Here is a 12,064-nt window from a genome sequence, read left to right as displayed (position 1 = left end):
TATCTTATTACATAATGAAAATGTGTATGTGAAAATTCTGAAATCTGAAGTCTGAAACATTTTTGGTCCCAAGCATTTAGATAAGAAAATGCAACCTGTGCTGCATAGACCAAGCAAAACACATCCTCAGATTGTGCGTTTGACCTCTGATTTAATCCATTCTGCCCTTTTGCACTCAGTAAAAAGGCCTCACCCAATGTTATCTTCATGCTGCTCTAATATCCACGGGCCATCAGTGGGGGAAGGGAACTTGGAGAGTACTATCCCAGTGCTTACCAAGGTATAGACAAGAGAAGCACAGTGGTTTCCCAAATAAGGATCCCCCAAAAACCTGAATAAAAATCACCTCATGAGCTTTTCCAATGTCAGATTCCTGAGCCCCTGCCCAGACCTCTTGGGTCAGAATTCCTGGGAGCTCCTCAGAAGTGCCTGAGGCATATAAAATTCAGAGCCTGACTGTATAGAACGCTCCTTGCACCTAAGATGTCAGGGCTTCTGGTAAAATGTCTTTTGAAAATGGAGTGTTGCTGGCAAAACATGGTTGGACAACAATTGCTTTACAAACTTTCTAATGCACTAATGAGGAACTTAGTGAAGCTCAAAGTGGTTACTTGACTTGCTCAAAGTAGCACAGCTAATTAGGGCAAGATACACACAAATGTACTCATGCTGAAGTCCAATGGGCTGAGGCAGGTTGGGAGCGCTCAGCCCAACCAGGACTCTGTGGATTGGTTCTGCTACCCCACTTCTCTCTCCTATTCTTCTCCCAACCCTTTCTATTTTGTGCCCATTGGTCAACCTCATTCTTGGACTCTCTTCAAATAACACATCTCAGGCAGAGACTAACTTCAGCTTAACCCTATAATTAGAAAATGTAGCAGAAAATTCCTAGGTTGACATCTTGTGGCTGAACAAACTCCATTCAGAGTCAAGGTGAAGGTGCCAGTGGGACCAGGGCTCCAAGCATCCCTTTGTGGAGCCCTGGCTTGGTGCAGTGTGATCCAGTTTCATCACCTATAGAGAGATGACCATGTATCAGCTCTCACCTTCCTTGATATATGCTCTGGGGACAGGAGAGCTGTCCCAGGATGATGTCAATGATTCTTTCAAGTTCACTGTAACTTAAACCTGGACAACAAAGCAGCAGCTAAGCCTAGTGGACAGGCTTTTAAGGAATAGATCAGAAAGACTCCTAATGAAAAAACCACTTGGTTCTTGAAAATGGGCATTCTAACCAGGCACCAGTGACTCACACCTGTAATCCTAGCTACTCAGGAGGCAGAGACCAGGAGGATTGTGGTTCAAAGTCAGCCCAGGCACATAGATTCCAAGACCCCGTCTCAAAAAAAACCCATCACAAGAAAGGGCTGGTGGTGTGGCTCAAGATGTAGGCCCTGAGTTCAAAACCCAGCACTGAAAAAAAAAAAGACAGAAAATGCACATTCTACAAGACTGGAGATGATTTTATAACTGATTCTTTTCCTAAAAGTATTTAATTAGTGGGCTTCTGCCTGTTTTTTTTTTTTTCCCACTAGTAAACTCTTAACAAAACCTTCTTAGAGAATGTTAAGGTCAATCTATAAGTAGTTCCTATCCAAAACACAATATTTATAGTACTCCAAAGCAAAGAGGCTCTGCAGTATGTCAACCAGCTTGACATGGCAAATGTAGAAAGCACACTTAGTGCTTCTCATCCACCACACTGATATCATTCATCCATTCATTTATACACATTTGTACTATTTATAAAAAAGAAATTCTAATTCCTTACTTTGGCCTACCAACTTTTTTGCTTTCTTTTTTTTCCCATTAAGTCAGTACCCCTGTTCTTTGGACATAATCAAGTTTTTCAGCCTGCTGGTCCCCTCTGTCTGAGACACCACTCCCTGGCTCTTTGCATAGTGACAGTTCCTCCTATTGCTTAAGTCTCTGCTCAAGGGTAACTCTTTAAGAGAGACCTTCCCCAACCGCACTAGTTAAAGCAGACTGGTCATCTCAGCTATTCTGTATCCCATTACTGCTTTGTTTTATTCGTAGCACTCACTACCCCCTACTTGAGTAAATACTACATCTGTCAGCGTGTTGACAGGTAAAACTACATCTTACCTGTTTCTTCTCCACAACCCTAAAATTTAGCAGCAAGAGGATAAGCCTTTCCTGTCCTATCCATTTTTCTATCCTCAGCACATAATGGGTCCCTGGAATAAAGTAGATGCTCCATAAATTGTTGTTGATGACAAAATACTTATGAGGATTAAGTGTGGGGCTATGCTTTGCTTTCAAGGAGTTCATGTTCAAGTCTCCTGACTCTGTCAGATTTTGACCTCACAGTAGCTGCCTCCAGAATCTTGTTTCCATTTTTATTTCTATTTCTCCCATGTCTCAAAGATCTCTAGAAACCAATACAATATTAAGGGCTCTTTCATACATTCCAGGCCATTCTCACACTGGCCTGCAGTTGGATGTCCTCACCATAAGGGGCCAGGGGAAGTGGAGCTGTCCACATCTGACAAAAGAAACAGCTGGTCCACAGTGTCAATCATACTGGGGCGGGGTCAGGATGCCACTCACCAAATGACCACACATCTGACTTGCTGCTATAGCGGCTGAAAGAGAAGACTTCTGGAGATGCCCACTTCACTGGGAATTTGGTGCCTGTGGAACTGGTGTATTGGTCATCAAGGACGAACCTGGGATGGGCATGGAAGGAGGAGTCAGAATATTTCAGGCTCTGAGTTCCATTCTTGAAACTCTGATGGTACAATATCTCTGTATTACCTTGTCATCCCAAAGTCCGACACCTTGATGACTTGATTTTCTCCCACCAAACAATTTCGGGCAGCCTGGAGAGGAGAGAGGAAAACAGAAGAGAAAGGAAAACTGTTGGTGAATAATCAGTAATGAAAGACTCTCCCATTATCAAGGTCTTGTTTTCAGTGTGCTGTTGTAGAAAGGCATGGAGGAGCTTTACAAATGATAATTGAGCTTCACCCTTGTCTATCAGAAGTTGGCTAGGAAGTTGACTTTGTAAGATCACTTATTGGGATGAGCTAAGCTTATCTGCATTCCTGGATCCTAATTAGAAGAGCCAGCCATGGTGTTGTCTCACCAATGATATGCTGGACTGGGACTTAATGTGACAGGAAATGTTGACACTAGGAGTAATGTGATTCATGGAAGAGTATTTTGAGGTTGTTTGGTATCACAGAAGGTGGCATTGGAAGAGCACTTGGAGACAAAAGGCTCTGGTGAAACTCACACTTGAAAGTGCTAACAAGTTACATGACATTTCTTAATCTCTAGAGGTTCTGAGGTGGCTTTCGGGTTATCCCAGTGTGATTTGGGTTGATTCTTAGAGACCACTTTAAAAAGGTCTGTGCTTGTCAGGTGCCAGTGGCATGTCTGTAATTCAGGGCAGAGATCAGTAGGATCATGGTTCAAAGCCAGCTCAGACATATAGTTCTAGAGATCCTATCTCAAAAAATCCATCACAAAAATAGGGCTGGTGGAGTGGCTTAAGGTGAAGGCCCTGAGTTCAAACCTCAGTTCTGGAAAAAAGAAAAAAACACCTTGCTTGTCCATTTCCCTTATTTTGCCAGGGGGAAACAGAGGCACAAGAAGGCTAAGAAGGAGTGACTGCTAGCTCCACTTTGGAAGAATGTGGATTGACACTTGGAGAGTATTAATTTAGAGGAAAGGCTGGGATTAGAACCCAATTCTGAGTCCTCCTGAAATGCTTTCTGACCAGCACCCAGAAGTGGGTGGGGGATAGTAGAAGCTGAGAGAGGGGAGATGGTCTGTGGTCTGTGGCTGGTCAGTCATTTATTAGTGCATTCTCGGTGTTGGTAGCATTACATTTCAGTGCAATGGGCCAGTCGGTCCTACACCTGGAGACGTGAGCCCCGCATTCTTGCTCATACCAGGTCTCTGTGGATGACACACGCCTTTTCCAGGTAGGCCATGCCCTCACACACATCCAGGCACATGCCCAGCAGGGTCTCTGAAGCGAAGAGCCCCCGCTGGTTGCGCAGGTAATCTGACAGGCAGCCATGCTCCATGAACTCGAACACCAGGCAGATGGGGGCCTGCTCCAGGCACACCCCATAGAGCTGGACCAGTTTGGGGTGAGACAGTTTCCTGGAGGAAGAAAAGCAAGGGATAATGGCCCAAACTCAGTCTCCCAAAAGTACAGAACATTAGATGACACCAAAATAGCTGAATGTCACTTTGTCCAAAGTGGATTGAGGGCACAATCCACCTCCTCTTCGGAACAAAAATGTGTCACTGGAGTCAAGGCCTGAGGACAGTGGGAGTTAGCTGGTATAAATGAGGATGAACAGAGGTCAGTGTGGCATGTCACAGACCAGAGAAGAGATGAGTAGGCAATGAGGCGGGGAAGGGGGCAGTGCCACACCATGGTGGGCCTTCAGGACCATGGTGAGGTGGTTCATTTTGTTCTCTGTGCCACAGAAAGCCACTGCTGGGGTTTGAGCAGGGAGGTGGCAGATGTGTCATTACAGTGGTGTTTAAAGAACACAGCACAGAGCATATTCCCCAGGCAGTCTGTATACCCTTCTTTAGCCACTCACATCATGACTTCAGCCTCCTCTATGAAGTCGTCTTCTGACATCGCCCCTTCCTGAATGGTCTTGATAGCCACCTTGTCTTTGTTGAGCCAGTAGCCAAGATGCACCAGCCCAAACTGCCCACTGCCAATCTCCTGCACAAAGGTGAGCTCTGAGGGGTGGATGACCCACTTCCCTGGGGGAGAGAGAAACAGAGTTTTTCAGAGCTGGCAACTAACAAACAACAGGACTCTCTATGTAGCCCTATACAGAATTTTAGCCTGTAGTTAATATAACTCAAAGATGGCAAATAGTATGAGTCATAGGTTTAGAACTATCATAAATAATTATCTTTGCTCCCCAAATAGTAACATAGGATATGTTACAAAACCAGAAAATATATATGCAGAGGTGACAAGGAAAGAAGAAGGAGGGTGATATTAATCATGACAGAAAAGGTATCCGGGCATGGTGTTACGTGTCTGTAATCTCAGCTGCTTGAGAGGTGGAGGTGAGAGGATTGTAATCCAACGCCAGTGTGAGCAAAAGCACAAAACTCTATCTGAAAACGGACTAAAAACACAATGATTGGGGCAAGGCTCAAATGATGGAGCACTTTCCTAGCAAGTACAAGGTCTTGAGTTCCATCCTTAGTAACACACACACACAAAGAAAATAAATTTAAATATTGTTGCAAGGTCATAACAATTGTATATACCTGATTATGAATTTTTAATTTCTGTTTCAGTAGGACAAATTTCCTCTCATTCACTCATTCGTTCATTCACTTATCCATTGAGAATATCTGCTATGCACATAGCACTCTGCTAGGTTTTGGCAGAGGTGGTTGGTAGTCAAAAAGAGGTGGATTTGGGAAGGACTTGCCTCTCAAAAAGAGGTGGATTTGGGAAGGACTTGCAAAGAGGCAAGCACAGGGAAGATGCTCAATGAATGTTTAATAAACAAATAAAAGAACCCAACCCTCAATTTTCCTACCAACAAAATGAATAGGCTGACATCTAATCTCTGAGATCCCCTCCTGCATGGACACTTTAGGTTCCATTGTTTCTAGAATAACCTTATTTTCCCAAGGACAAATAAAGATGCATTATCCTTTCCTGACACTTGGTCCAGTTCCAGAAACAGCCCATTTTCTACCAATTTGAGACAGAGGCTCAACAGCAAACAGTCTGGAGTACCACTGTGTGCACACACTCTGCTGTTAGGGACAAAGAGTCACTGGCAGTGTTTCTGGAAGTATGTTCCTCCAAACCCTGTGTCAAAGTCACCTGGGCACTTGTTCAAAATGCAGACTTCAAGCCCCACTCTCAGGGTGTATGTTTTGGAATGTGCTGGGGAGGGTCCAGGAGTCTGCATTTTTAGTAAGTGTTCTAGAAGATTTTGATGCACACTGAGGTCTGAGAACCACCAACCCTAGGAGATACAAAAGGAAGATTCAACCAGGCTCTTCCTCAGACAGCACGGTTTGCACGGTTTGGACTAAGGGTGCAAACTCAATGCCTACAGGTCCAGTAAGTAATCCCCAGGGGTTAATCAGTTCCATGGGAGGAGAAGCATAGTAGGTTTACAGCACTGGTGATGCGTTACACAAACTTTTTTTTTTTGTAGTGCTGTGGATTGAACCCAGGGCTTTGTGCATGCTAGGCAAGTGCTCTACCACTGAGCTACACCCTCAGTCCTCAAAAATTTTAACATTCCGCATGCAGACAAACACTTCTGAATGCTGACAGCTCACAGCTCTTGCAAAAGACTCAGACCCAACAAAATCAATAACACAAGCGTTCTAGAGGAAAGGTGGAAACACAGTGCTAAGGCATTGTTCATTAACATTTTTCTAGTAGCATTTACTAGAAGGCTAGGTACGAAGCAGGTACAGAAGCATTGCATTGAGGAGCTCTTGGTTAAAACCAAAGGACACTGATTCAGCCTAGAGAAATACGCCCGTACGTAGGCTCACTCACACTGCGCAGGTTCTGTTTGTTATTGCTGCCACCTCCCCAGCACACCTGCTCTAGTGGTCACTGGGGAACAGTTGGGTTTAGGTGACATCCCCTGAGATTTGCCCTTGACCTTTCAGGACATGGGTTTTAAGTCAAATGCCTAACATTTCTTTTTGTCCTGCTCACCGTATCTCAGTCCCGCAGTGACTGGGGCTTTCTGCCTCCAGGAACAAACTGGATACCGGAGTCGAGTGATCAGGCCTGGGATGATCGAAGAACAAGACAGTGGTGAGACCTCTGCTGTAGCAACTGTCTAACGTAAACTACCAGAAGGAAAATAATCGGATGCAAAAGCAACTTTTATTCTGGAAACAAACCCCAAAGTCCAATCATTGTGTCACCCCCCCCCTCCAGAAGATTCCCGAGTAAGCACAGGTGGGCAGGTGGTGAATCTGCATGCAGAGGTTGCTCATGGAAGAGATACAGGATCAAGGTGCATTTGGCACCCTTTCTATTGCATATTTAGTTTCTGTTGACAGCTAGCTTGTCTGCAGGAAGAAACCAGGCAGGACTTTTGTCACTTTGTGACTAGGACTACAAAAAGGAAAAATTTTGGGGTAGCCAGCTTGCATACTGGCCAGTTAACTCTGCATGTTAATCAAACTGACACTTTTCCCCTTGTCTGGAGAGCCCAAAGTTAACTCCCTTTACTCTTCAATTAAACCAGGCAGTCTTCTACCCCTTATTTCTCTCTGCCCACCAGAGAAGTAAACCTGTCAGCCAAGAGGTACAGCTTTGGAGATGTGGTGCCCGGACTCCTGGACAGCCCAGTCCAGCGGCCATCTGGACATGTGTTTCGTCACACAATCAGCCTGAGCCCCTGAACTCTCCTTTAAAAAGTGGACATTTTCTCTCAGAAGTGGGAGGACAGTGCTTTGAGAGGTTGACTGTCTCTGTCCTCTTCGTCTGACAAATAATAAAACGTATTTTCTTTTCCTCAAAAACACTGTTCTCATTATTTGTCAGTTGGCATTGAGGCCAGGGGACCAGCTTTCTGGTAACAACTTCTTTCCAAGTTCCCTGCCAATGTCCCCTGTGGCTTTGTCCCCAGAACTTACCTGCCCCATTGTGTTGGTGGTAATTGATGAGGACAGGGATAGAGTCAAACACATATTTTTCAGCCACATAGTATCGCTTGGGGTTGTCATTTGTTTCTTTGATGTGATAATGCTTGATACAGGGGTTGTTCTCACTTCAAACAAAGGAAACACAAATGCAGTGATGATTAAAAAGCAACACTGAGATACAAAAATGGCTACTCTTAATATCTTTGATTTGGAACCTCTAGCAAGGATGGTGATATACAGTACTAAATGTGCATTAGTCTTGACAGGTTGGCTCTGGTGTCCGTGTTGTGTGAAGAAGCTCTGTACTTGGGAGGCTGGCAGTTTAAGACCAGTCTAGGCAAAGGCAAGTGAGACCCTATGCTGACTGGAAAGAGGACCTGCACCCAGATGTGGCTCTGTCCCTTCTGAGTTTCTTTGGTTCTGGCCTTGATTTTTCTCAGAAAACCACACCCCCTCTACTGAGCCTCTTCCTGCTGCACTGATGCCTTTGCTACGAGTAAGCCATCACACAGAAGCATCTCTCCCCACTCTGCCGAGCTGGGTCTGCACCGTACCTTATGACAGCCTTGGTGAACACAGATACCGTGTATGTTCCTGGTGTCCTGGAGTCTCGGACCATGAAGGCTCCTTCTTTGCCCTGGAGTGGGTAGGAAGAGTAGGCAGTCAGTGATCTCAAGAAGCTAGGTTCACGCGTCTGGTTCCACTCTTGCTTGTGGAAGAAGGAAGCACAGAGCAGACTTTTAGTAATAAAAACTACCATTTCATTTATTCATTCAGCAGCTGTTTTGTGATCTCCTACATGGGTCAGGAATTGTTCTAGTGCTGACATTAGCCATGAGTACAAACAGGCATAAGCCCGGACCTCTCAGAGCTCACCCTGTACCAGCCTACAGATACTTCTCAACTGACCACAGCACTGTAGTCTAGACGTTATTATCTTCTATTACAACGAGGACACTCATTGTGTCAGTGGCTTTCCCACAACCCACAACGAGCAAGAGGCAGCATTGGGATTTTCAAATTTTTGGGGTGTGAGCGAAGCCTGTGCCCATTCTATTTGATGCCTCTATTCAGTGGATGTTACAAACCACTTCTTCATTTTCCTTCGAGGGCACAGAACTCCAACCCTGGATGTTTCTTCAGTTCTTACTGAGACTGTATTTCTCAGGCCCTTTCACAGTGCAGGTGAAGAGAGGAACAATGGTAAGCAAATGGCTTACCATTTTATGTGCATGGGCTCATGTAAAATGTGGTCTTATGTGAGGCATTTCTTTACTTTGCATATTGTTTTCAGGGTCTTTCTAAGGAGCAGCAGTTATCAGCTCTTCAGTCCTTATGGCTGAATAACGTGTGGACCATATGGACAGACTATGTCTGTTTATCCATTCACTAGTTGATAGGCATTGAGTTACTGCCACCTTTTGATTGCTGTGAACAGTGAATTTACGCCTAGATTCTTTTGCTCAGTTTTCTGTTTGTGATACTTATCTAACTGTTGCAGGTAGAGTAGCATGTCTCTTGTTTTCCCCCCTTTGCCAAATAGTATTGACTTATTGAAATGTGATGGGTTAAACTCAAGGCAGGAAGAGAACAAAGCTTGAACAGAAGTAGACTTTATCTGAATAAATAACTTATTTTAAAGGGAAGGAAACATAGACCAAAAAGGTCAGAAGTATATCAAGCATCTTTGAAGAGGGGAGTGCGATCATCTCTTCCATCTAATTAAGAAAGTCTTCTTGTTTGTTTTTGCTGTTGTTATTCTTTCAAACAAGCCGTTGTTTTCTGAAAAAGTTGATGATTATAGCAAGGCTCACCTGTTTACAAAAGTAAGTAACGTACAGACATTGGGGAAAGAAGTTTGCAGTCAGCTCTGCTGAGCGCTTGATGTGGGTGGCATTCAGTGAGAGTGACAGGGGGCTCTGGTTTGGGGTTGGGGCAGCCAAGAGTTCTGAGGAAAGTGAGGTCCTCAGCATGTGCCTTACCTCCTACTTCCTGCAAGGTGCTCGGCAGTAGTCAGGCCACCAAGAACACGGGCTCAGAATCACTATTCATAGGCTAGCTAAGTAGGGGGCACTGGCTTGTGGAATGAAACTAGAAGGGTCCCTCATTTCCTTGGAATATATCAAAGGTCTCAGTTTACCTTTTACCATTTTATCCAGAAAAATAAAGAGGCAACAATATAAAACAACTAAACCATGGAGATGAAATATATGTAAGATCCTGGAGGGATGGAGAATAGAAAGTAATTCATACATTCTTCTATTATCTCTCTCTCTCTCCCTGTCTGCCTGTTTGAAGAAGCATCCCTGCTTTAGTCCAAACTATGCCACTGATTCACTTTCTGAACTTGGTCCCAGTAGTATATATCTTTAATATAAAGGAGATGGACCAGATGCTCTTTAAGGGAGTGTAGCTCTGACAGTCTATAATATTGTGAATCCCAGATGTTTCCTGGTTAGATGTATGAGTGTTAATTTTCCCATTTGTAAAATGACCTCTGAAAGGCTATTGGGAGAATTAAATAAAGTGCATAGAACCTTTGCTGCAATACAATTCCAGAGCATGGACTATTAGCATAATTACTAGACATTATTATTGCATGTCACAGTATATTATCTGTTGGATGCACAAATTCCATTGTCTGTCTTCATCTCAGACATGCTGGCTGAGTTAGGAGTACATTTCTTTCTTTTGTCCATATGATTTGTAAGTGACCTTATAGAAGATAATTTTGACACAAGAGTAACTAACTGTGAGAAGATGGGCTGATGATTTGTGGCCTTGCCCTGCTGCATTATGCTTTAAGAATATCTCTGACACACAGCCAGCTTCCGTTCTGTAGGTGGCTCTCTTCCTGTCTTGAAATGAACCTGTTATGAAGTCAATATGGCATCTTTGATGACATCTGCGAATCATAGAAGTAGATAAGGCTCCTGCATGAGGTTCAGATCACAATGCACGAGATGTTTCAAAGTGTACTGATTGAGTAGATAGAGAGAACCTGCTTGCAAGGAATGTACCCCTACCAAGATGTCTAGACAGAGAGGCACTGCTGAGATCCAAGGATGAGTGTGAGCAGAGCCATCTGAGAAGTAATAGCATTGCACCATGAGTTCAAAGTTGAGAAAAACCATGTCCCATGGCTGGGCAGAGGGAAGGCATTGCGGGGCTTCTTGGAGAAGGCAACACTTGAAGAATTGGAAAGACATGTAGGAGATGTTTCTGTGGTTCCAAAACTTGGTTAAGTCCCAGAAAAACCCATGTGATACCTGCAGAGGTTCTGACTGGGTAGGCCTAGAGTCCAGGAGTTTGTGTCTCTATAAAGCTTTCCCAATGATGCTCAAGATCATCCAGGTTCTCCTTAAGGATTGATGATAATTGAAAAACATTTATAAGGAATTTGATGTTTTGGAGAGCTGGGGTAAGGTGGTGGACTAGAAGCTTCTTCCTCGCATCTCTGAATAAGAGTCAGGGTAAAAAACTACAGACTGTATTCTAAAGAGAGAAAGATAGGAAAAGCATTGGGAGTCAAGAAGAGGAAACAGGACATCTAGAAAGCACAGAGAAACAGAAAGGCCACAAAGAAAGATAGGAAACAGCCTACAGCTTCAACCCCAGCTCCCAAGGAGGGGGGTGGTGAAATGGAAGCCTCAACCACAAGGTAGAAATGCAGCCCTGGTGACAACAGACTGGCAGTCTTAGCTGCGTGATAAACCCATGGTTCTTGTAAGCCTTAAATCCAATGGGGAGATTTGGTGTGACAGTGACTCCTCCTGTGTGGCAGGCCAGCATTGAAGGAAAATTCATTTTGTCACTCCTCAAAACTTGGAAAGCTATAGTCAAGCACCATCTTGAAATGGGCCTGCTGTTTGAGACTAGGCATGCTGGGGACCTGAAAACAAGGAATAATCACAAGTCAGGGAGCCTGGGGACACCCTTCCATGGGAGACCTCCATGAGAGGCAGTTGTGGAGAAGGGGAAGGTTGGACATGGAAGCTTAAGCAGTAGAGACCTTGGGCTGTGGAAGGCACAGTGATCACTGGCTTCCCTCTCTGTGGCAAGGAGTGAGTTCCACTGTCTGAAGATTATGGTGGATACTGAGATCTCTGAGCCCACAACTGGTGAATTGCCTGGCTTCTGGAACTGCCTCCTTGCTGCATGTGGTTTGCTGCCAGGTGGGATTAAGAGCTCTGACCCAGGTCAGGGTGGATCAATTAACTTCCTCTGCCTCCTCCCTCCTGCAGGATGGTTTTCTCCCGGGAAGGAGGTCTGAAAGTGCTAAGATTAGCAAGTAGAGTGCTACTTGCTCAGAGCTCTGTTTGCATCCCCCATTCTTGATGCTTAGGGAGACACTCCTCAGAGCTGTGATAGACTATAGATACAACTCTCCCTCCCCAGACCTGATAGATTC

General features: G+C 44.5%; 1 protein-coding gene across 1 annotated transcript in view; it reads right to left on the bottom strand.

Moving 5' to 3' along the window:
• Itk (IL2 inducible T cell kinase) overlaps positions 1-12,064 on the bottom strand; it is a 61,397-nt gene that overhangs the window by 4,679 nt on the left and 44,654 nt on the right. The window contains exons 9-15 of the mRNA XM_074057638.1: positions 8,208-8,290; positions 7,645-7,778; positions 6,713-6,787; positions 4,590-4,761; positions 3,921-4,137; positions 2,779-2,843; positions 2,572-2,690 (exon numbers count right to left, since the gene is read on the bottom strand). Coding sequence (XP_073913739.1) covers positions 2,572-2,690; positions 2,779-2,843; positions 3,921-4,137; positions 4,590-4,761; positions 6,713-6,787; positions 7,645-7,778; positions 8,208-8,290 — 865 coding nt within the window. The remainder of the gene's footprint in view (positions 1-2,571; positions 2,691-2,778; positions 2,844-3,920; positions 4,138-4,589; positions 4,762-6,712; positions 6,788-7,644; positions 7,779-8,207; positions 8,291-12,064) is intronic.

Source organism: Castor canadensis, chromosome 16 (genome assembly GCF_047511655.1).
Source record: "Castor canadensis chromosome 16, mCasCan1.hap1v2, whole genome shotgun sequence".
In the NCBI taxonomy this organism is placed as follows: Eukaryota; Metazoa; Chordata; class Mammalia; order Rodentia; family Castoridae; genus Castor; species Castor canadensis.
Note: the sequence above shows the minus strand (reverse complement) of the source record. Positions and strands in the feature narration are given on the sequence as shown.